General features: G+C 42.6%; 1 protein-coding gene across 1 annotated transcript in view; it reads right to left on the reverse strand.

Moving 5' to 3' along the window:
* The window catches only part of LOC126176290 (sialin-like), a 73,387-nt gene that overhangs the window by 26,812 nt on the left and 19,768 nt on the right, over positions 1-26,807 (reverse strand). Inside the window, exons 4-7 of the mRNA XM_049923440.1 lie at positions 26,368-26,452; positions 21,620-21,834; positions 14,237-14,389; positions 7,779-7,911 (exon numbers count right to left, since the gene is read on the reverse strand). Of these exons, the coding sequence (XP_049779397.1) occupies positions 7,779-7,911; positions 14,237-14,389; positions 21,620-21,834; positions 26,368-26,452 (586 nt within the window). The remainder of the gene's footprint in view (positions 1-7,778; positions 7,912-14,236; positions 14,390-21,619; positions 21,835-26,367; positions 26,453-26,807) is intronic.

Raw genomic sequence — 26,807 nt, forward strand, 5'->3', positions numbered from 1 at the left:
TGATCCTCTGCTGCCTTCACTACTTCATCCCTCAGAGTTACCCATTCTTCTTCTACTGTATTTCTTTCCCCCATTCCTGTCAATTGTTCCCTAATGCTCTCCCTGAAACTCTCTACAACCTCTGGTTCTTTCAGTTTATCCAGGTCCCATCTCCTTAAATTCCCACCTTTTTGCAGTTTCTTCAGTTTCAATCTCCAGTTCATAACCAATAGATTGTGGTCAGAATCTACATCTGCCCCAGGAAATGTCTTACAATTTAAAACCTGGTTCCTAAATCTGTCTTACCATTATATAATCTATCTGAAACCTGTCAGTATCTCCAGGCTTCTTCCATGTATACAGCCTCCTTTCATGATTCTTGAACCAAGTGTTAGCTATGATTAAGTTATGCTCTGTGCAAAATTCTACAAGGCGGCTTCCTCTTTCATTCCTTCCCCCCAATCCATATTCACCTACTATGTTTCCTTCTCTCCCTTTTCCTACTGACGAATTCCAGTCACCCATGACTATTAAATTTTCGTCTCCCTTCACTACCTGAATAATTTCTTTTATCTCGTCATACATTTCACCTATTTCTTCATCATCTGCAGAGCTAGTTGGCATATAAACTTGTACTACTGTAGTAGGCATGGCATTTGTGTCTATCTTGGCAACAATAATGCGTTCACTATGCTGTTTGTAGTAGCTTACCCGCACTCCTATTTTTTTATTCATTATTAGACCTACTCCTGCATTACCCCTATTTGATTTTGTATTTATAACCCTGTAATCACCTGACCAAAAGTCTTGTTCCTCCTGCCACCGAACTTCACTAATTCCCACTATATCTAACTTTAACCTATCCATCTCCCTTTTTAAATTTTCTAACCTACCTGCCCGATTAAGGGATCTGACATTCCACGCTCCGATCCGTAGAACGCCAGTTTTCTTTCTCCTGATAACGACGTCCTCCTGAGTAGTCCCCGCCCGGAGATCCGAATGGGGGACTATTTTACCTCCGGAATATTTTACCCAAGAGGACGCCATCATCATTTAATCATACAGTAGAGCTGCATGTCCTCGGGAAAAATTACGGCTGTAGTTTCCCCTTGCTTTCAGCCGTTCGCAGTACCAGCACAGCAAGGCCGTTTTGGTTAATGTTACAAGGCCAGATCAGTCAATCATCCAGACTGTTGCCCCTGCAACTACTGAAAAGGCTGCTGCCCCTCTTCAGGAACCACATGTTTGTCTGGCCTCTCAACAGATACCCCTCCGTTGTGGTTGCACCTACGGTACGGCCATCTGTATCGCTGAGGCACGCAAGCCTCCCCACCAACGGCAAGGTCCATGGAGGACATAATACCGAAAATTATTAACATGATACTGTTTACCAGAGCATCTTCTCATATTTACAGCATTCGTTTAAGAATCCTTGTCTCGTTTGGTATAGTCGAAAAAGATTTCACATCTAAAGATAATTTTAATTAGGAGCTGTATAATACTACAGCCCCGTACATTCTAAGAGCTTTGCCCGAAGTAAAATTCTAGCTGCCTCATTTCCCTGTGGAGTAACTGCTTGTGAGTATTGTCCAGTCGGTTGCGGCGCACTGGTCATAAAATCATAATTCTGGAGCTAGGGCAACGCAACACACTAAATTTTGGAGGAACATTTTTGGCTGAGAACCCATATTCGTCGTGCGTTGAATGCTCAAGAGTATAATGAAGCCGGCCGCTGTGGCCGAGCGGTTGTAGGCGCTTCAGTCCGGAACCGAGCTACTGCTACGGTCGCAGGTTCGAATGCTGCCTCGGGCATGGGTGTGTATGATGTCCTTAGGTTAGTTACGGTTAATTAGTTCCAAGTCTAGGGGACTGATGACCTCAGATGCTTAGAGCCATTTGAACCATTTAGTATAATGAAGAAGTACAAAATCAAATCGAGAAGAAAAGAAATTAATAGCACAACTTATTCAAAAGAAGGACTCGATTGATAGAGGACATCCTGAAGCATCAAGGAAGAGTGAGTTTGTGGAGGGAAGTTTGAGGGTAAAACTTCTAGGCGGTGACCAACGTTTGACTACAAACAAGTGGACTGAGGTTAAAGTAGTTATGCAGAGAGGAAGAAGAATGTTTGCACATGATAAACCAGCATTGAGAGATGCATGAAACCAGTCTTTAAAAATCAAGAAAACGACTAGCAACGGTAGATACGAATCTTAGTGATACACTAAAAAGTAAAAGCAACTGAGTTCAACACAATGATTATTATTAAAATGTTATGCTAAACACAAAAAAATGGTTCAAATGGCTCTGAGCACTATGGGACTTAACATCTGAGGTCATGAGTCCCCTAGATCTTAGAACTACTTAAACCTAACTAACCTAAGGACATCACACACATCCATGCCCGAGGCAGGATTCGAACCTGCGACCGTAGCGGTCGCGCGGTTCCAGGCTGAAGCGCCTTTAACCGCGTGGCCACAATGGCCGGCTGCTAAACACATTTCATATGCGGAAATGATCGTAATTTTGAGACTATCTATATACTCACTACTATGGTCCCTTTATTCTGCTATAAGCAGTCTACAAAATATGGTTATAAGAGTATCTTAAATAAACAGATGTTTCAGAAGTATCTGGAAGTACAAATTTATTTTCTTTGAAGAGCTACAGGACATTTCTCAGCATGAGGTTAAATTGAGTCTTGATTCTCGTAAGTACACGGTTACGCGCGAATCACGGGACGACCACGAGGAATAACTTGTGAAGTGAATGTCTGCCGAAACCGTGAACTTTTCAGACTATCCTGGTAAAGACAATGTATGGCACAGGTTAATTATCCCACCGTCACCTTCACGCGCTCCCGTAGACTTTTCGATATTGTAAGGGTCGATCAAGGTTTGAAGGCCAAACTATCCCATTGCCTAGATGTCGGTGATTATATACCAGCATAGGAGTCGTTCGGGGTTGTATATATGTTACAACAACGCTTCAAAAGGAAACATTTGATCGCTCCTGATATGTTTAATGTATTTCAGTCTATTAAGATGTATTCAGTTACTTTTGTAACCCACTTATGCTCCAGTCTGCTTATGGTTCTCAGTTGGACAAGGGCACAGATTCATCTTATAACAAAATTCAGATTTGCCCAATCAACGTAGTGACCACTCTTGTATTTAAATGGACATAAATATAATGTTTAATATGGGCGTTTATTACTCTCTCTTAAGACTTTTCAATGGATTCTTGATAGCCATTCTAGACGTGTGCTGCGATGGTTTCTCAAACAAGGCAGACCAGCTTCGTTCCCTATCCGTCTGTAACATCACGGAAATTATAAGTTTCGTTCTTAGACGCTCTGTATAACTCGCTTTGCATACTCAAACAGCGGTTTCACTGTACAAGCATTCTCAAATCATGAGCGAGTGCGTGTTTCTATTGTTGATTATGCTGATCCCGCATGAAACTGATTGTAGCAGTCATGCTAGTCATACTAGTCATCACAGCTACACAGCTGCTGAATTCCCTGTATCATATTAATATTCCGACAATAGTAAACACTCTTTGCCCTGTTACATTGTCGCATGTAGCGAGGGAAAAAGACCTTATGCCTCACCATGCAACTTAATTCTACTATTAACTGATTCTTCCGTCGCTTCTTAGCAGACAGGCATAATAATAGAGAAAAAGCAGAACACTGTGTATGTTCTACAGGAATAATGTATTCAGTTAATCGGTTTTGAGCCTACAAGAGCATCATCAGACTTGGACTATTGTCGACAAAGAAGTTACAATATTTGTAAATAATATCGAAAAAATGTTACTCATTAGACTGATGAACCAACAAACAGTAAATGTCATCTTTGACAATAGGTTGACAGTAATGTAATTAAAAATTTAAAGAGTTGAACAATGGAAATGGAAGTGGTCGTATGGCATTGTTGGCTGGGAGGCCCCTTTCGGGTGAGTTCGGCCGCCGTATTGCAAGTCCTTTTAGGTGACGTCACATCGGCGACTTGCGAGTCAATGATGATGAAAATGATGATGGAATCGAACCCGGAAATACTCGTAAATATGAACGAAGCGAAGCAGGAAAACATTATCACTAAACGCGAGAAACAGTATCTATATGGTTCAAATGGCTCTGAGCACTATGGGACTCAACATCTATGGTCATAAGTCCCCTACAACTTAGAACTACTTAAACCTAACTAACCTAAGGACGTCACACAACATCCAGTCATCACGAGGCAGAGAAAATCCCTGACCCCGCCGGGAATCGAACCCGGGGACCCGGGCGCGGGAAGCGAGAACGCTACCGCACGGACGCAGTATCTATATAAAAAACTTAAATTAAATTAACAATCTGAGTAAAATAAAATTAGACTTGACAAGCCTACTTAAGAGTAGCTTAGTGTTTGACAAGAGTGCTAAAAAATTGCTGAAACAGGTATTACATATGGAAAATAATACAGAAACAGAGTACTCTGTTTTTATTCTTGGCACTGCTCGAGATAGAGGCAACGTTCTCCAGGCACAGGCCAGACCCAAACTCTTCCATAGGACTGTCACAGCCTATAACGTACTTCGTCACTCCAAATCAATCGTTTCCAGTCATCCAATGTCCAGTGGCGTCGCTCTTTACGCTACCTCAGGCGTCACTTATTATTGGTTAGAAAAATGTGTGGTTTATGAGGATCTGCTCGACCATTGTCCCCATTCTTTTCATGTCCCTACGCACAATCACTGGGCTGGATGGATTACTGGGAACATGTTTGAAACTCAAGAATGATTCCTTCCGCTGATTTTAGGTGAGTCATTACAACCACTCTCCGCCATGCTCGATGGTCCCCGTGCGTCACTACATGAGGTCTGTCTGCTCTGTTTTCTCTGCCTCGTGATGACTGGGTGTTGTGTGCTGTCCTTAGGTTAGTTAGGTTTAAGTAGTTCTAAGTTCTAGGGGACATAGATGTTAAGTCCCATAGTGCTCAGAGCCATTTGAACCATTTGTCTGCTCTGGCCTTAGCTGTTATTCCTTCACGTTTCCACTTCACAATCACATCACAATCTGTCGATCTGGGCAGCTTTACAAAGGTTGTGTCTGATAAACGACATCCGATGATTAACCCACGTTCGACGTCACTGAGCTCTGCTGACCGACCCATTCTGTTGTTCCTGCCCCCCTACTGACAACACAGTATTCCCCGCCTCCTGCCACACTGGCGGGTCCGCCTCGCCTGATATCTGGTGGTCAATTTCGCATTACATAATGGTGTTCGGACGCTTTCAATCAGATTGTGTAGGAGGCAGTAGCATTATTGTGTCATTTCTATCAAATATTGGTACTCCCACATTTACCCAATAGGATCTGCAAGAACAACGTCGACTTCCTTCCAACGATTTGCACTTCAGTTTCCTTTTTATCTCTCTAACTCTTTCGTACGATCTATCACGATCCTAGCAGCTTATCTCTGTATTCCTTCATGATGACACATGCGTTATAAGGATCCCAAATGTTGGAGTGTTGGTCAGTATCTTGCAGGTGATTTGCCTGAAGTTTTCACTGCACTTAAACATAATCCTCATAACAAATGTATATGTTACTTTCGCCTTCCCGGACGTGATGTGCTTGTTCATTCCATTTCCTATCGCACCGATTACACTTAGATATTTAAAGTGCGTGAGGGGCTCCGAAATTTTACCTTTACTTTACTTTTGATTTTTCATCTTCTTCATGACAATTATCTGGCAATTATCTGCGTCTAAAGAGGGCTCTCATTAACCAAATTAACTAGAAATTTCAAGTCCTTCTGCGATTCGTTACAAATATTCAGCAACGATACTTTCTCCTACTCAGCAGCGCTGTTAGTGAACAAAATGGTAGTGCTGGTGACCCTATTTGAAAGAAAATGTTTACGCTCATTGAGAACATTATAGGGTTTTTTAGGTCACCTTGGAGCATATTCAAAGCGAAATTTGTTTCTGTTAAACATTCATCAATGATGAGGTATCTATTTATCTAAATCTCTTTCAGTCATCCTTAACGTTGTCAATACACTTAGTAATACCGTATTTTCGTTACCAACCGGCAACACTGTACGTGACTGATTGTTTTCCGCGTGTCTTGGAAGGCAGAATCTACTTACCATATAAATACTCGGTGATACGGTTTATAATATGCTTACATACAATTCACATACTACACTTTCTGTCTTCCGTCTACTTTGAGAGCGTAATAAATGAGCGATTTTGCTTTACAAAGTCAAGGGCTTTCTGCCACACCCAAAAGCGACATACGGTACATTTTTATTTTACCGCTCGCCTTCCAGGAATTTATTGCCATAATGACTTCCTTGCAACCATCGTTTTGGTCTGATTCGTTTCTCTCTGTTTGCAGAAAATATTTCCAAACGATTGTGGCAACCTCTCTTTGGTTCTCACGTGACCGTACATTGATAAATACTTCTCTTCTGCAACACGAAATAAAGTTTTCTTTACATTCCCGTTGTTTCCTTAATTTTCGTCTTTGTAATTTTATCTCCTAAAGTCGCCCAGCAGCATTGCTCTCAACCCCCTCTTCCCCCACCCCAAAGAAAGTTGTCTACATTGCTTATTCTTGATTGTAAATTTACATAAAAACCCATGTTCCGATAAATAGATAACAGTGACCTATACAAGTAAACTGAACATATGGATCTTGCTATATAGCTAGAGAAGGCCGAAATGCACGCGTTTAACTCAAGCGGCTGGCTGAGGTCTGAAACAGGATACGGAATGAATGCTATAAAGAAAAGTTCGTAGCTGCTGGAATACTTAACTTTAATCCATCATTTGTATACAGCATTCTTGATGATACAAGTGAGACTCTCTCTAGAATTGGTTAATGGCGCCTTGCTAGGTCGTAGCCATGGACTTCTGAAGGCTATTCTAACTATCTCTCAGCAAATGAGAGAAAGGCTTCGTGTAGTCGCTAGCAAAGTCGTCGTACCACTGGGGCGAGTGCTAGTACGTCTCTCTAGACCTGCCGTGTGGTGGCGCTCGGTCTGCAATTACTGACAGTGGCGACACGCGGGTCCGACATGTACTAATGGACCGCGGCCGATTTAAAGCTACCACCTAGCAAGTGTGGTGTCTGGCGGTGACATCACAGATCTTTTTCCTTTATCTGACAATGGTATTCCACAAGATGTAAAGTTTACTTGTCCCAATTTTGCAGCCTATCTTTTTCATGTGTTCCCTCTGCAGTTAGTGACCCACAGCTATATGAACTCTTCAATAGTAAACATTTTTCAATTATTACATAAGGCCGACACCAGTTTGTATAGTGTAACGTGCAGTGCGCTGGCCGTCTAGATAGGAAGGCGAGCCAGACCTGGATCGTATCTGGGTAGCAGATTATCAGTTGTGGATGGTACTTCGATCAGTCTGAGTATGGTTTTGAGGCGGTTTCTCAGCTCGTTTAAGCAAATGCTGGGTTGGCCCTAATTACAATAGCAGAAAATACGATAAACAAACATTTAAAATGCGATCGCACACCGAACAAAGTTTACACAGTTCATAGACAAGTCGCCCGTCCGGTTTTCCCTCTCCCCTCAGGTAACTGACAGCTGCGGCGACAGAAAGGGCGTCCGACCGCAAAGTTGAATAAAAATAAAATATTTACCAAGTCTTCAACACTGCAGACCTCATACTAGAAGCAATTAACGCTCAGCAGAAGAAGTAGAATCAAATAATGGCGACAGAGAGGTAAGATTTTAGTTTGGAGCAACATACTGCAAAGAAGGAGCGTCAGCAGCGCTTACTCAGTCCGTTTACGAGGCGGAAGCCGTTGAGCTTGGATATGTAGCCCTTCCGGAACCACGGGTCGCCCAGCCAGCCGAAGAGCAGGCTCCCAACCACCGCAGCGATTTGTGGAATGGCGGACAGCAGCCCATTCTGCAAAGAGATGTCAAAAAAAAAAACATTGATTTTAGTTCTCGGTATACGTGCCTAAAATTATCTCTCTTTCATCCTCGTTCTTGTACCAGTACGTAGGTAAAAACAAAAACTATTTCTGTTTACAACAGAGTTTACTCTTTTGCATAAATTGCAATAGTGTCTTCCTTGCAATTTGCGACTCTCTTTTTCGTTTGTGATTTACAGAACACAGCGTGAGCCGCCTAGGACGTAAAGTCTTGTAACTCGTGAACGGTCTTCCACCACAGTTCTTTTCCAGCTTTTCCACTGTTCATAATTCATTACCATACAATTTTGTGCTCCAAACGAACATTCTCAGAACCTTCTACCTCAAATTAAGGCCTGTGTTTGATAATAGTAGACTTTTTTGGCCAGGAATGTACGCCGTGCGTGTGCTAGTCTGCTTTTTATGCCCTAATTGCTTCGTCGGTCATGGATTATTTCCGTTCCTAGGTAGCATAATTTCTTAACTTCGTCTACTTCGTGATCACCATTTTTGATGTTTTCTTTCTATTATCATTTGCGACCGCTCCTACTAGTCATCACCGATTTCGTCCAAATTTATTGTATATGCAGAGCAAGAGCTGAAATGAAATTGACAGGAGCAGGGGTTCCCGATGGCCAAGCGTTAACAAAAAAATAGCATTTTTTGCCGAGTGTCGGGTGACTTGAAATATTTATGTTGTAAGTAGGCTGTTTAGTTTTAATATTGGTACCGCCATGTAGCGCTCTGTACGAAAATCACTGGGTGTGCTATGTGCAGTTTGTGGCTGGTTTGCATTGTTGTTTGCTATTGTAGTGTTGGGCAGTTGGATGTGAAAAGCGCGTAGCGTTGCGCAGTTGGAGGTGAGCCGGTGGTGGATGTGGGGAGAGAAATGGCGGAGTTTTGAGAGCGGATGATCTGGATGTGTGGCCATCATAGACAGTAAATTTGTCAGACTGGATGTCATGAACTGCTATATATATTATGACTTTTGAACACTATTAAGGTAAATACATTGTTTGTTGTCTATCAAAATCTTTCATTTGCTAAGTATACCTATCAGTAGTTAGTGCCTTCAGTAGTTAGAATCTTTTATTTAGCTGGCAGTATTGGCGCTCGCTGTATTGCAGTAGTTTGAGTAACGAAGATTTTTGTGAGGTAAGTGATTCGTGAAAGGTATAGGTTATTGTTAGTCAGGGTCATCCTTTTGTAGGGATTATTAAAAGTCAGATTGCGTTGCGCTAACAATATTGTGTATCAGTTTAGTGTTGATCAGAATAAGTAAAGAGAGTAATGTCTGAGTACGTTCAGTTTTGCTCAACTGTTTGAAAAGCAAATAATGTAAGAGGTTTATCAGCACAGTAATTCATAAATTTTTCTAAGGGGGCGTTTCATAATATTAATATCGGATCCAGGCAGCGGTTAGCGCAGCGGAAAGATAACAGAATCCGAAGTTCGTGGGATTGAATCCTTAAGCGGGATTCTTTTTATTTTCAATTTTCTGTTATTTACATTGCAAATTAATTTAAAAAATTCTCAGTATACTTTGTTATTAATATTTACATGAAAGGTACGAAAACAAAAGGCAAAGAAAAATTTGGCTTTGAAAATATTTCCAACAAGAGACTGTAAAGCATACACGAGGGTTTCGTATGTGAAATTAAATACTCCCATTGATCGTTTACATGTGCTGGCGTGATAATCGACATGAAAATGGGGGAAGCAATAATTTTCTCAGCATCTTACACACGCTACAAATGCCGCATTTTTACCTTTACGCGGTTGTTAGAAAGTTCCCATAGAAAAACAAACGTAGTTTACATTCGTAAAAGGTTCTCTCTTATCACACAATGTGGTAGCAAACCACGCATGATGCATTATTTCTCCAAATATGGGGGAGGATAGCTGCTGATGTACTGTATTTTGATGCAGTGTGCTCCAAGGTGAAGATGAAACCAACGGAATACGAAGTCCTGTACGCTTTAATTACCATCTGTTGTTCAGATGTTATATTCAAACTCCTCGTGGACACTGCACGTACAATCCTTTATTGGCCGGCCGCGGTGGTCTCGCGGTTCTAGGCGCGCAGTCCGGAACCGCGCGACTGCTACGGTCGCAGGTTCGAATCCTGCCTCGGGCATGGATGTGTGTGATGTCCTTAGGTTAGTTAGGTTTAAGTAGTTCTAAGTTCTAGGGGACTGATGACCACAGCTGTTAAGTCCCATAGTGCTCAGAGCCATTTGAACCATTAGCCCTCCTTTATTGGAATTTTATTTGTAATCCTAGATTTTACCTTGCCTTTCCTCTTCATGCCTTTTATGAAACAATAACTCCAGTATACTGAACATTATTTCAGTTTATTTGCGGTATAACTGACGTAAAAACTGATAACAAAAGAAGAAAAATGTCTCCGCATTTGAATTTAACCCCATGGCGGGCGCACTACCATTCCGTAATTTCTGTTTTCAAATCACTTAAAGTAAATGGCTCATGTCTCGTCCGAGCCGTTCCGAAAATATTTTTTATAAACGCTTGGCCATCTGAAGCTTCTACTCTGTTTCTTTCATTTCTGGCCAAGCCATGCGTATAGCATAAATTTGGAAGAAATGGGTAAGGACGAAGAGATGAGGTCCCCTTGTCAGTATATATATATATTCTATACTCAGATTGTCCTTTTCATTCAACAGATCCTGTAATTCTTCATCTTCACTGATGGTAGTAATGTCATCAGAAAATTTTATCATTGATATCCTTCCGCCCATAATTTTTATTCCACTCTTGAACCTTTCTTTCACTTCCGTCATTGCTTCTTCCATGTAGAGACTGAACGGTACAGGTGAAAGACTGTAGATTTGCTTTACCCCTTTGTATTCCTTTCTCAATCTTTTGCTCCCTCTTGTCTCTTGTACATATTGTGTATTAACCCGTCTTTCCGCGTGGCTTACTTCTGTTTTCTCAGAATTTCGATCTTATTGCACCATTTTATATTGTCGAACACTTTTTCCAGATTGACAAATGCTATGAATGTGTTTTGATTTTACATCGGACTTGCTTCCACGGTGGAGCGCAACGTCAGAACTGCCTCTGGTGTCTTTACCTGTCCTAAAACCAATCCGATCTTCGTCTAAGAGGTACTCAATTTTCTTTTCCATCCTTCTATGTATTATTGTTGTCAGAGCTTGGATGCACGAGCTGTTTAGCTAATTGTGCGATAGTTCTGGCATTTATCTACCCTTGCTATCTTCGTATTTGTATGGATGATATTTTCCCATGGTCTGATGGAAAATATCGCTTTCAAATATTAACACAAACTTCAAATTACTTTAAGGCACAAAGGAATTGGAGACATTAGCTGCGAGCGAGCATTGAGTGAAATCGATGGGGAAGTTGAAAATTTAGACGGGATTGGGATTCGAATGTGGGTATCCCTCTTACGAGGCAGATGTTCTGAACACTTTTTTATTTGTTAATCTCATTTTGTTCGTAATTGATCGTTGTATTTGTTAGAGGCGGACGTCCTATGACACTTGTTGAAGTTAATCGTTGATACATTAACTCAGCTTTTTTATTACGGAGGGCAGCTATCCTAATGACCGAACACGCTGAGCTACCGTGCCGGCGTCGGGACACAGTGCTCATTACAACTGAACGATTACCTTAGCTCGCCTCGCGTGAGAACCAAAGCCTCAACTTATCCACACGTTCTACCCCTTGCCCGTTATTCTCATTGCTACTCACGACATTTCGCCGATTCCCGTAAGAATTCGAGTCTGTCTTGTATCTGCACTGAAGGTATCATTTGTCGTCCCGCTTATGTATGTAATTACTTTGTTTTACTGTCCCTTTATCACGTAACACACTTCAATACCAATGTCTAATCTCATCCAGTCTCATGATAACATTTAAGCTCGTTTCACATTCACACTGAAGTAACCATTGCTACGTTGATTTTCCACGCTAATTAAACAGGCAATTGTCAATACGTTCCTCCACGATATTTAGTGATTCACAAACACGACACCGGCTCAACCATAAATCTCATACTTAACTCTGCGCGCCTTTCACGAAGTAACTGAATTACTGAAACACTTTTTTTCTACAAAGTGACATAAAACTTTCAACACTTAATTATCTTTCTACCGAATTCTTCATCTGGATGTATCCTCGACGCGGTTGCGTGAGATCGCTCTGCGCTGAAGCACAACAATGGCTCTGCTGCACATAGCAAGCGGCGCGGGACCACGGTGCTCCAGTGCTCCCTCCAAAGAAAAGGCGTTCTAGGCGTCGAAAGTTACAGAAGCCAGCAACAAGTAAGGGGTACGATTTTGTTATTTTACAACGTCAAAGATAGCAGTACTTTTTACAGGTTGCCACTTCCCACAATGATTTTATAAATTTCGATGGAATGTTATCTGTCCCTTCTGCCTTATTTGATCTCAAGTCCTCTAAAGCTCGTATAAATTCTGACACTAATACGGGATCCTCTACCCTTTCTATATCAACTCTAGTTTATTCTATTACGCCATCAAACAATTCCTCCCGTTTTTGTTCTCTTTCAACCTATACACGCTCTCGTTTGCAATCACACACACACACACACACACTTTGTATCATGTCTTTCTCTGAACATTTTTGTGCTTCCTTCTTTTGTCGATCAGTTGATTGCTTGTGTTACCCAAGGTTTCTCTGCAGGCAGGTATGAATAAGAACACACCATGACTATGGAGAAAGTCGTCGAAAACTTGAGCCCTTATTTAAACCTGATGCGGCAAGAAGAAGGAGAAAATATTCAAGACAGGCGAATGTCCTCGTAATGCATGTGGAGGTTGCTTGAAGGGGAGAGTTCAAAAATGGTTCAAATGGCTCTGAGCCCTATGGGACTTAACATCTCAGGTCATCAGTCCTCTAGAACTTAGAACTACTTAAACCTAACTAACCTAAGGACATGACACACATCCACGACCGAGGCAGGATTCGAACCTGCGACCGTAGCGGTCGCACGGTTCCAGACTGAAGCGCCTAGAACCGCTCGGCCACACCGGCCGGCAAGGGGAGAGTTACACGAACCAGTGTTTGCGTAAAGGGTGCTCAAGTTTGACGCTACTGTTGCGGATTATGATGAGAAAGAGGTAGGAGAGACATATGGCGACAAATTACACTTTGCCAGACTCGAAAATTTGGCTTGTGAAGTATAGATGTAGACGTGGAGAGAGTGAGTTATAAAAAGGTTACCCAATGAAAGAAGTTTTTGGCCATGTACTCGCAAGCACCTTACTGTATATACAGTAGGGAAATAAAATCTAAGAATAACAGGGGCAAATTTAATCTTTTTGAGAAAAAGAAGAAAGCAGCTGAGGACCTACGACTGCTTCCTGAACGTGGGTTATATGAATCACCGCTACTCCTACACGTTTTGCAGTGTCATTCTTCCGCTTCCCAATAGGTCTTCGTCCCGTTGTAGGAATCCGGTGAGAGATTCCTCGATCAATCTCAACACCAGTTTTCCCTGATCCATTTGTAAGTGTACCGGTCTCTTCTAGAAATACCCATCATGCAGCTCTCCAACGCACACGACGAATCCATCGGTTTTTGAAAGGCTTTTATGTAAAAACTCCGTATGCTACTGGCACACGTCACGGTCGATAACACACACATATTGTAAATTCTATTTCAGTCACATCGCAAGCTTAGTTTTGAGAATTCTATGTATTTTACAAAAACACTCCATGTGATTTTACTTCTTATCAAGTCGTTCAATTTAAAAATTAAAAATAAATAAATAATAAATAAATAAACTCTTCAAGTTCTGTAACTTGATAGACAATTTCTGTTGTATTTCCTTCTTTGTGTTTATTGCGATTTTTTGCTTGGTCGTAATTAATTGATAGTTATATTTTTAAGCCAATTCTATTAAGTTGTTCTACTCTTTTATCTGCTCTGGAGAGAAACAGCACAATTTAGCCAGAAAAGACAATAATTCAGGTACGATCCATTAACACTTATTGCTGCTACATTTCCACAGGTTAAGAATCTGAAAATTTCATCTTGGATTACCAAAAATAATTTTTGGTGACATAGAACATCACCCCTGAATTTCCCACTGTCCTGATGTATAATGGCAGTTGAAGAATTGCTGTGTATCAGTATTAGCAAATGAATTTCCTCATCGTCAGTAGACCAACGGTAAATTTAAAATTTTCTAATTCTCGCTTATAGCTTGTAGATGCTACAGCAGTGCTTCCTATTTGACATGGGAATATTTACACTTCACTGCTATCCTTGGAAGAACGCACCACCGGCATCTTTGAGTCCTCTACTTACACTTTCTATGTTGAAGTGCAGAACGTTGGCGACGTATTGTGGCAGCGACGTGATCAGGAGGTAATACGTCCAGTCCAAGGTGACAAAGAGTGCAGCGAAGGCCCACAGCACTGGAGACGTCAAGATGCTCTTCCAAGGAATCGGCAGTTTTTTCTGCATCAGTGAAAAGGTATACAGTTTAGATAATGCTATAAGGCAACTGGTAGATTGCATAGTTTAAGATCAGGGCTCAGTAAATATGGCAAAAGATCTCATCGTCATTTATCATACGAGAATGTGTTGTCATTATAGTTGTAGTTAGTGAGTATAAAGAAATGTTAATTTGGAACAATAATTCTCAGACTCTGTGTACTGTATTTCACGAGGAGACTATCGTATATCCGTAAAGGCGTGTTGACGATATTCCAACAGCAGGCAGCGTTACGGAGGTGGAATCGGTTAGTGGTTAGTCGCCTCGACAGAGGGCAGAGCATAAAGTTATTGGGCTGCAAAGCAGCTGAGACAACCAGAAAACGCAGCTCAGCTGGGTAAAACCTTTGGTTATGACCGTTTTACATAAGCGCGCTGCGTAACTGGAAGGCAGTTCGCTTATTTACATGAAGCACTCCCTTGCGCGTTATTATAGTATTGTGTTGACTACTTCACTTTGGATTTGGTTGTAGTATATATATATATATATATATATATATATATATTGCAACTGGGACTATTCCTACTATATTTGCTACGACAGGTTTGAGATCCGTTATGGAACTTATCAGCTTGCAGCTTCCTGGGTGAAGTCGCGCATTGTCACCCGATTGTTTGCGAACCTGTTCGGCATACTCCAAGTACCGCGCAGCTGGATTCGACTATCGTGCATCTAAAAACAATCCGTGTTTATATCAGAGGGACACAAAGAGACCACCGTTCAATAAGTGCTGTATAGGCAGACTCTGTGCTAGTTTATGTTGACGTATTACGTAACCAGAAAATCTGCTTGTGATGGCTGGATATTGCACAGGAAACCTAACACTGTGGTTAGGTGCACGCTACCTAACTGGTACACACCCTCACCTAACACAGTGAAATGTCATCTTTGATACCCAAGTAACTTTGACTCCTCCGGCGAAATAAAACCTGAATGGCGGACAATAGGATTCTTGTATTTGTGGCAAAGGAAACGTTTCGTTTCCATTAGAGGAAACCGATTCCATTTCCTATTTCGAGAACATTTGGCTCTATGATATTTGTATCTGCTAACTGTCAAGCCAGGTAAGCCACAGTACTTCAACCGCATGGACAACAAAGTCATAAAAATGATGGAATGAGCGTCTTGGAAGATGTAATACCTGCTGGAAACAATGTTTGCGTCGTACAGTGAAAGCGGTAAATAAAATGATTTCGTACGCCGTGTTAGCTAGATTTACTTTCAGTAAAGTCGAAGTGAAAACTCTCTCTGACACGTTTCACTGTTGTGAGGTAAAGAAATCTGTATTCTAAGATCTCCCTAGTGTTTTCATGGTTAAACACGTCTTGCAAAAGGTAACAGTGTGACATGGACTCGCCTGAGCACATTGCGTGTTTCTCTTTACCTTTACCAGTATTGCCTTCTTTTGCTCAATTTGGTTCAGATGAGGTTAGCCTACGACAGTGCTACGAAGAAAATTTTGGTTATGCGCTTTCTGTCGCTCCGATTTATTTTTTACTTTATAATCTGTACACAAGGTGGATAAGGCAATTTATTGATTTTTTAATGGTTCAAATGGCTCTGAGCACTATGGGACTCAACTGCTGTGGTCATAAGTCCCCTAGAACTTAGAAATACTTAAACCTAACTAACCTAAGGACAGCACACAACACCCAGCCATCACGAGGCAGAGAAAATCCCTGACCCCGCCGGGAATCGAACCCGGGAACCCGGGCGTGGGAAGCGAGAACGCTACCGCACGACCACGAGATGCGGGCGCAATTTATTGACATTGGTCTCTTTTGTTAGAGGCAAAAATCCACTGAAACCGTTCTTCCATTGTCAATAAGTTTCTCATCATAAACAATCCTTACAGCTCGTCTTAGCGTGGTCACAATAAAGTTTATTTACTGAGCTTCACATACAGACCATGAGCATTTAGATGTCAGATCGCAATCCTAGTACAAGACAATCCATGAAGCAAAAACAAAGGGCACTCCGTCTTCAGGCCACAAGTGGCCGTTCGGGACCATCCGACCGCCGTGTCATTCTCAGTTGAGGATGCCGATAGGAGGGGCGTGGGGTCAGCACACCGCTCTCCCGGTCGTTATGATGGTTTTCTTTGACCGGAGCCGCTACTGTTCGGTCGAGTAGCTCCTCAATTGGCATCACGAGGGTTAGTGCAGCCCGAAAAATGGCAACAGCGCATGGCGGCTGGATGGTCACCCATCCAAGTGCCGGCCACGCCCGACAGCGCTTAACTTCGGTGATCTCGCGGGAACCGGTGTATCCACTGCGGCAAGACCGTTGCCTAAGCAAACAATTAGCAGAACTGAAACTTCCTGATAGATTAAAACTGTGCGCAAGAAGGGGGTCTCGAATCCAGTGAGTTCCCTTCTGTGGGTACTGCTCTTACCAACAGAGCAATCAGCTGGTGAGCTGCGAGTGTCGGTTGTGCCTTTATAGCAGAGCAGGACGTCTCGAAATAGTGCACACTCTACCGTACAGTCAGACATTGCTGCTGACAACGCTGCATTCTTTGAATAGACATTCAGAGCCGTGCAAGTAAAGTGACATGACAGCTGTCTACATTCCTCTGTAGAACAAAGGCAAGACAGCTCTCGCTCTTTCGTCTGGCTGCCTTCAGGTCAACGGAAAGGAAAGGAGTGCGACATCACATCAGATGGTGGTGTGTTCATGCTAGACGCAAAGGCAAAAACAACGTCACTTGCTTAGCCAAGTTCCGAACTATGAACGTGAGGTTATGACATACTATCCGTGATACATACAGTTGGAATATACGTTAGCTGATGAAAAGTATCCGGACACTCCTACGAAACGTGAAATTGACCACTAGATGTCACAAGAGGCGGACCCATCGCAATAAAAGGAGGCGGCGAGTATTGCGTTGTCAGAATAATTATGCCAGGAGATCTCAATGGCTTCGAAAGTGGACTAGTCATTGGATGTCACCTGGCTAACTAATCCATCACGTGCATTTAAGCCTTTATAAAGCCGCCAGAGTCCACTGTTGGTGATGTAATTGTTAAGTGGAAACACGAATAAACAACCATAGCTTAACCAAGCCTAGGCAGACATATACAGATGAACAGGGAACGTCGAGCAGAGAAGAGGCTGGTTGTGAGCCATCGCATAAAATCAGCAGAAGAAATCACTTGTGAGTTCCAAACTGCTACGACCAACCCATCTAGAAAAATTTCTGTGAGTAGGTACACTGTAGCGCCACAAAAACTGATGTAGCAATGGGTATTCAAACACAGATATATGTAAACAGGCAGAATACGGCGCTGCGGTCGGCAACGTCTATATAAGACAAGTGTCTGGCGCAGCTGTTAGATCGGTTACTGCTGCTACAATGGCAGGTTATCAACATTTAAGTGAGTTTGAACGTGGTGTTACAATCGGCGCACGAGCGATGGGACACAGTTTCTCCAATGTAGCGATGAAGTGGAGATTTTCCCGTTCGACCATTTCACGAGTCTACCGCGAATATCAGAAATCCGGTAAAACATCAAATCTCAGACATCGCTGCGGCCGAAAAAATATCCTGCAAGAACCAACGACGACTGAAGAGATACGTTCAATGTGACAGAAGTGCCATCTTTCCACGAATTGCTGCAAATTTCAATGCTGGGCCATCAGCAGGTCTCAGAGTGCGATTCATTCAACGAAACATCATCGATATGGGCTTTCGGAGCCGAAGGCTCACTCGTGTACCCTTGATGACTCCACGGCACAACGTTCTACACATCGCCTGGGTCCGTCTATGGACTGTTGACGACTGGAGACATGTTGCCTGGTCGGACGAGTCTCGTTTCAAATTGTGTCTAGCGGATGGACGTGTACAGGTATGGAGACAACGTCATGAATATATGGACCCTGCACGTTAGCAGGTGCTGACCAAGCAAGTGGAGGCTCTGTAATGGGCAATTTCAGCAGGACAATTTGACACACCACACGTCCAGAATTGCTACAGTGTGGCTCCAGGAACACTCTTCTGAGTTCAAACACTTCCGCTGTCCATCAAACTACCCAAACATGAACATAATTGAGCATATGTGGGATGCCTTGCAACGTGCTGTTCAGAAGAGATCGTCACCCCCTATTACTCTTACGGATTTATGGACAGCCTTGCAGGATTCGTGATATCAGTTCCCTCCAGCGCTACTTCAGACATTAGTCGAGTCCACGCCACGTCGTGTTGCGGCACTTCTGCGTGCCCGCGGGGCCCTAAACGATGTTAGGCAGGTATACTGGTTTATTTGGCTCTTCAATGCAGTTAAAAAGAATGGGGTACAGTTCTCGAGGAGGCTTTCATAAGCCACACATTTCTGTTGTCAGTGCTAATCGCCGCTTTAAGTGGTGTAAAGAGCAACGGCACTGTACAGTGGATGACTGAAATGAATGATTAGAAATCATGAATCACGGCATACTCTAAGAGAATCTGAAGGAGGGGTTTAGGTTTGGTGGATGCCTGGAAAATGTCACCTGTCATGTGCAGTGCCTAGTCGAAATACGGTGGTGGGGGAGGTGGGAGGGAGGGGTTGTGTGATTTACGTGGCTAGTGTTTGGTCCCATTATTAGGCTTAAGAAAAAGCTAAATACGGAAGGATATAGACACATTTTATAGCATTTTGTACTACGTCCACTAGAGGAGCAGTTCGGAGACAGTGACTGTATCAGGTTGACGATGCGCCCTGTCGTAAAGTAGCATCTGTGAGGCAAAATGTTGTGGACAGTCACATCCCTGTCCCCAGCCTGAATTGGGTGATCATCTGAGCCGTCATGCGTTGTTGCCATTTTTCGGGGTGCACTAGGCCTCGTGATGGCAATTGAGGAGCTGCTCGACCGAATAGCAGCGGCCCCGGTTACAGAAAACCATCACAACGACTGGGAGAGCGGTTTGTTGACCACACGCCCCTCCTATCTGCATCCTCACCTGAGGATGACACGGCGGTCGGGTGGTCCCGATGGGCCACTTGTGGCCTTAAGACGGAGTGCTTTCTTTCCCAGCCTGAATACAATGAATGGTCTTGGTATGAGGTAGAACGCTAACTTCATTTCAGACCCCAGCGTCCAACATCACTACGTCCTCTGGTTTTGGATCTTGAGGAAAGTGGGAAGCCATTCCTTCAGAGACATTCAGACACCACGTTGAATGTGCCCAGCAGAGTTCAAAGCGTCATGAAGGCGAAAGATGGAAACTCTTCATATCAATATCCACTGATAGGTGTTCGGATGTTTTTGCTCAGCTAGTGTAATAATTAATGCACTAGCAATGACAAATTAATGGTCAAAGCAAAATCTATAACTGATGTTCCTAACAAAGTTTTTGTGGTAAACAGGTATTAAATGAAACAACAGAAAAATATCCAAATATTTCAAAAAATGAACACACTCGCATTCCCTTGGGTAAATATATACACGCAAACTGATAAAATAGTATTTAGAACCCTACAGGCAGAACCGTTATACTTTTCTCCTGCAGTTGGTTTTCTTTCTAAGTATCAAATAACGTTGTTGTTGTGATGTTCAGTCCGGAGACTGCTTTGATGTAGCTCTCCATGTTACTCTATCCTGTGAAAGCTTCTTCATTTCCCAGTGTCTACTGCAACCTTCATCTTGCTGAATCTGCTTAGTGTAATCGTCTTTTGGTCTCCCTTTACGATTTTTATCCTCCACGCTGCCCTTCAATACTAAATTGCTGATCCCTTGATGCCTCGGAATATGTCCTACCAACCGATCTCTTCTTTTAGTCGAGTTAAAAGCCATATTTCTCTCTTCAGTAGAACAGACTTTTTCACGCACAAACAATATTATTTAACAAAAGCCGTTTCATCTGTTTATGTTGTTATTTGTGCACGCTACAGGCTTTTCCTTCGCCCAGGTAACGTAAAACCTAAATTATTTTTCTCTTTCAGGTATTTGGTCTCTGTGCAGCAGAACTCTCATAGAAATTATATTTAAGTCCTCATGGGAACTTTACAAAACATCACGAAGACAAAGCATACAATAAAATAATGACTAAGAATACACAAAATCCACTACAATGACCCGAGTGAGCTCAGTGAGAATATGTGAATGCCGCCATTTGAAATGTGTTGTCGAATGTTGTATCATTTGTGAAGCATGGAAATGAAGTCCCATGCTTCTTTACAGAGCGTAGGGGAACGATGCGCCTTACTAGGCAAGGTCCTAATGGAGGTGGTTTGCCGTTGCCTTCCTCCGACCGCAATGGGAATGAATGATGATGATGAAGACGACACAACAACACCCAGTCATCTCGAGGCAGGAAAAATTCCTGACCCCGTCGGGAATCGAACCCGGGACCCCGTGCTCAGGAAGCGAGAACGCTACCGCGAGACCACGAGGGGCGGACTTAAGAAGTATACAAGTTAAGTAATAAAGGAATTACCTCCGCATTTGCGTTATCATCGGCACCTTATCGTACAACAAATACTGTGAAGCTTTTAGAAACATGTGGCAATTTCGAATGAATTGCAATGTGGCTACATCCCCTCACTGCTGTTGTAACCTAGTGAAAACCTGATGAAAACAGCGTTGGGTGGTAACAGTATCTATAAAATTTGGCGAGATGCAAGTAGCACTCGTGCTCTGAGAGATCCGTACAAAGTTGACAATGTATACTGTATAGGCAGTTTATACATTCCAGGAATCGAGGCTACTGACAATTTTTGCCTGTTAAAGATTTCGATACTGGCAAGATATCGGCCCCGGGGTTCTAAGACTCTCGACAACATTTAATTTCAAGTTTGAAGTCGGAAAACAAATGACAAACGAAGATTTTTTTGTGTGATACGATTTCGGATGTTTTTCTTTGCTTTTACTGTGAAACGCTGCTCCTTGCCAAATTGCATGATTCTAGGTCAATGGGAAGTACCGCATAGGTGTTGAAAGCTAGTTTTCGAGTTTCAAAATATGTGACATGAATCGCCGTATCTTTTGAATGAATTGGCGTAGAAGCTTAAAATGTTTGCACCGTTAAGGAACCGTAGACCTTAATATTTAACATAAATTTGAACTTGAAACGTCTACACGTTCCTGAGAAAATGGTTCTTAACAGTCGGACAGGCCTACAGACGGACAACAAACCGCTTTTACAAGGGTTCCGCTTTCACGGATTGAGGCACGGAACCCAAAATATACTTATTTAGCCTCGAGTGCAACGGTACCTTGGCGCTGGACTGTATGTTGGCCTCTATGAAGTAGCGCTCCGCCGGGTCGATGTGCTTGTGCTGGGCCGGGGAGTCTGCGACGTAGAAGCACCACGGCAGGCACCACAGCAGGCCGACGCCGCCGAAGAAGTAGAAGGCCAGCGGCCAGCCCACAGACGTCACGCACAGCGCGCCCGTCAGCGCCATCGAGATCAGCGTCCCTCCGAACACGCCTGCCGCACGACACGCGTCACAATTAATTATACTGAAAGCGTAAAACCCTGTGACTCTGATTATCGAAACAACTATTCTACACTACTGGCCATTAAAATTTCTACACCACGAAGATGACGTGCTGCAGACGCGAAATTTGACAGGAAGAAGATGCTGTGATATGCAAATGATTAACTTTTCAGAGCATTCACACAAGGTTGGCGCCGGTGGCGACACCTACAACGTGCTGACATGAGGAAAGTTTCCAACCGATTTCCCATACACAAACAGCAGTTGACCGGCGTTGCCTAGTGAAACATTGTTATGATGCCTCGTGTAAGGAGGAGAAATGCGTACCATCATGTTTCCGACTTTGATAAAGGTCGGATTGTAGGCTATCACGATTGCGGTTTATCGTATCGCGACGTTGCTGCTCGCGTTGGTCGTGATCCAATGACTGTTAGCAGAATATGGAATCTGTGGGTTCAGGAGGGTAATACGGAACGCCGTGCTGGATCCCAACGGTCTAGTATCACTAGCAGTTGAGATGACAGGCATCTTATCCGCATGGCTGTAACGGATCGTGCAGCCACGTCTCGATCCCTGAGTCGGGAACATTTGCAAGACAATCCGCATGGCTGTAACGGATCGTGCAGCCACGTCTCGATCCCTGAGTCGGGAACATTTGCAAGGCAACAACCATCTGTACGAACAGTTCGACGACGTTTGCAGCAGCATGGACTATCAGCTCGGAGACCATGGCTGCGGTTACCCTTGACGCTGCATCACAGACAGGAGCGCCTCCGATGGTGTACAGAACGACGAACCTGGGTGCACGAATGGCTAAACGTCTCTTTTTCGGATGCATCCAGGTTCTGTTTACAGCATCACGACGATCGCATCCGTGTTTGGCGACATCGCGGTGAACGCACATGGGAAGCGTGTATTCGTCATCGTCATACTGGCGTATCACCTGGCGTGATGGTAAGGGGTGCCATTGGTTACCCGTCTCGGTCATCTCTTGTTCGTATTGACGACACTTTGAAAAGTGGACGTTACGTTTCAGATGTGTTACGACCCGTGGCTCTACCCTTCATTCGATCCCTGCGAAACCCTACATTTCAGCAGGATAATGCACGACCGCATGGTGCAGGTCCTGCATGGGCCTTTCTGGATGCAGAAAATGTTCGACTACTGCGCTGGCCAGCACATTCTCCAGATCTCTCACCAATTGAAAACGTCTGGTCAATGGTGGCCGAGCAACTGGCTCGTCACAATACGCCAGTCACTACTCTTGATGAAGTGTGGTATCGTGTTGAAGCTACATGGGCAGCTGTACCTGTACACGCCATCCAAGCTCTGTTTGACTCAACGCCCAGGCGTATCAAGGCCGTTATTATGGGCAGAGGTGGTTGTTCTGGGTACTGATTTCTCAGGGTGTATGCACCCAAACTGCGTAAAAATGTAGTTACATGTCAGTTCTAGTATATTTTTCCACTGAATACCCGTTTATCATCTGCATTTATTCTTGGTGTACCTATTTTAATGGCCAGTAGAGTACGTAGGGATGGTGCTTTATCAAATCAGAAGATACATTCATCTTTACAGAAAACTTAGTCCTTGAGTGTGTACACGCATGTTAGTATCACTCGAAATTCACTGTTAAACATGTCCTGAAGTTTTGGTTGTCACCATGATGATACGCTACGGTAGTATGCTTGATCACACAACGGCCTTACCAGCATTTCATAGGTGCTGCCATGTTTCTGATTGTTGCATAATGAACTCCACGAAGACGTCTCCAGCTTCAGCACCAGCAGTTTGAGATATCCTCATGTTCTCTCCTCCTATTTCCTCTTCTTCATCAGTTTCACCGCAACTTCACTGCGAGCTTATGATTACCACTTTTCTGCTGAAGTCTGGTCATAAATAGTTGCCCGTCCAACACTGTTACGGGCAACAATGATTTTCTGCGAGAAACCTCAGCTCAGTTTATATCTAATTTCGAGTTTCCGCTTTCCCTTTAGAATCCACGATAATGATCCGCAAGGAAAGCCACAATTTCTAAGTGTACAGGAATGTTGAACATTATAATTAATAAACAACATGGTTGCAGACGAAATTTCATTGTTGTACGTGTCATTTCAGGTTGAACGACTACATGCTTGAAGTGTGCCGGATTACTGAGAGGCCGGATTACTGAGGGCCGTGTTAGCGAGAGTTTACTGTATTTGACTTCTATATCCGTCTTGCGTAGAGCGCTGGTTTGACATTACATGTGATCCGTGTAAATTTTTGTGTTGGTTGATTTTATTGGTTTCACCTCAGCTTTTTAATACTTTGGGCTTGGTCTACTACGTTTTTATGGGGCGCTCATCTCTCGTACATCCGTTTTATTTTCAGCTGCTCATTACTATTTTCGTCACTTTGAACTTTATCTTAACTTCTCCTTTGCTCGGGTGGGGCCCTCCTCACGCCGTGCTTACCTCAGTGCAGCTTGTAATCACGTTACTCAGTTTTCGATCCACTGTTAGGGGGGACACTTTGCTGCTTTCTGCGAGTAATTGGTATGTGGCAGACTTTGCGGCCGTATCATTTCCCAGTCGTTTAGTTGTTTAGTTATGGCTAAGTGAATAGTTTTCTCGTTTATTACAGTTACGTCAATTTGCGTGCTACCATCAATGACGGCGCTGTGCAATCTTGGCATCTGTTGGCCTTCCGTAATCTTTGGACCAGTTTTAGCCTTACATTATAGCTCTTGACTTCCCTTATAGTCCATAATCCGGCTCTGTTTGCGTTTATTTAGACTCTAGGCCTTCGACTGTGCTTGCAGCTTATGATAGATTTACATCAATCACATTTGAGAGATGGTTTTAACGTGGTCACTTTTCCATACTCCCACTGAGCAGCCATGCACAGTAGATGTGCTGCCGTTAACTTAACTTGGTCATGTACACCTCGTACTGGTTTTAGATATGTTGATTTTTCCTCTATATATTTTTTATCTTATTTGCTTTTGTAATACTGGTAGGTTTTTCATGGGTCTTACTGCTCAGACATTTGGCTTCATTTTTAATTTACAGTTCTACCTGAAGATTCAGCTGAGACCCCGAAACGGTTTTTGGATGTCTTCAGTAATAAATATCTTATAGAGCTGCAACGGAACTTTCAGTTATGAACAATTTATATAACACCTGTGGATGTCCCACTAACAGAAGTTTATGACATTATTCCAAATCGCGAAAAAATGAACTTAAACAACAAGATAACAGCGATTAGCCAACAAAAATTGACTGAGATCACCTTCAGACTTAAATATAGAAAAGAGATTTAAGAAGCCTTTGAGATCAAGCAAGAAAACTGGCTCTTGTCTTTACTGCCGAACTTCTTGGAATTCAAGGGAGGAGTGAAAAATGGATTGTATGAGCGTAGAACAGACATCTGACTGCATAGCTTCTGTTGATGGTCGTGTACATTTTTCTCATCATGTGGTGACAGTCACAAAACAAATCAATGAACTTAATACCCACAGAGGCCTTACCGAACCTCTAATTTCCACTCCGAAAATGTGGCTTATAACTAACATCAACAAAGTGCTCATAGAGCTCAATTTACATCGTAGAAAAATTAAACGCGAAAAATGTTCGAGTATCTAAGAAAATCAATATAACCAAAAATTTCTTTCAAAGAAGCCTCTGCAAATATGATCAGCAACGTGATTGTTCTACACTAGCTGACTAGAGGTGTTTACAATGGCGATCCGTGCTGTTTCATGCAAGCTCAGACACTATTATGCAGTCATTCAACCAGAACAACAGGATGCCACGTGATGAATAGGAACGGGACTGAACGAGAAGTTAGAAGCCAAAGAAAGAAAGGAAGGTGGAAGGTCTCAGGGCGACCATAGACTGACAAGAGAGAATGCTTCTATGTGCATAAGGTAACAGGCACCAATTGGGAAAGCTGTGTTTCTTTCTATGGATGCATAAGACGAAAAGAGTCGGAATACAGTAAGACACATTTATACCTAATATCTGGAAAAAATACGAAGAGCTCTTGTTTTCTGATGTTGAACAATATACCCAATAATTTGGTATCACAAATGAAACACAAATAAATGTGCTCTTCTGAACAACTCAGAACACACCAGCATTCGAGAAAACGAAAATTTTGCCAAGACATGGTCCGAAGAAAAAAAAATGTGAATTTACTGGTTGCAAGTTAAAGTTCGCATAAAGACATGTCTGGAATAACATGCATCACAACCGGCCAAAATAATGGGTGAAGAATGTGGGACGCAGCAAAGGAAGTTTTTATCGAGTAACCCTTTCGGAAATTTCGGGATAGCGAAAAGTAGCTCAGATGTCTGCACCTCGTAGTTTCAAAGAATCATCAGTGACCAAATTACGGCGACAGCCAGCTCTCAGTTACCTGTTCACAATATTATAATAATTTGTTGAGTTGGGTAAGTAACCTATGACTAAAAAGCGCATGTGAGAAATACTGTTTGTGGAAAAGACGAATCTCTGATATTTCCGTAATTTGAAACTCACCAACATAGATAACGGAAAACTTGCTTCTCTCGTGGTCAGGGGCCCATCGACATATAACTGTCTGTATCGCTGGTATAACGCCGCCCTAGAAGTTAAGAGAAACAAAAATGACATACAATCCCTTTATATATAAATAAATACCAAATTGTGAAATATAGCAGTGAACTTTAAGCAAATAAAAAATAAGGATTGTGAAAAATAAATGAAGGATTGTTCGAAAATTTTATTCTTTGGAGTTAATCCCTTTTTTTGTATAAAGGTCACCAATTTTTTTATTTTAAACGAAACAGTTTAATATTTCTACACCAATGTTGGTAGATGCGTTCAGTGTTTGTCGACCATTCTGTAATTGTTCCAAATGTCCAAGGTTTTTGTGCCTTTGTATAGAAGCTATGCTTTCATTAGTGTAAATATTATCAAGCATATACCATACCTAATGC

Source organism: Schistocerca cancellata, chromosome 3 (assembly GCF_023864275.1).
Source record: "Schistocerca cancellata isolate TAMUIC-IGC-003103 chromosome 3, iqSchCanc2.1, whole genome shotgun sequence".
In the NCBI taxonomy this organism is placed as follows: Eukaryota; Metazoa; Arthropoda; class Insecta; order Orthoptera; family Acrididae; genus Schistocerca; species Schistocerca cancellata.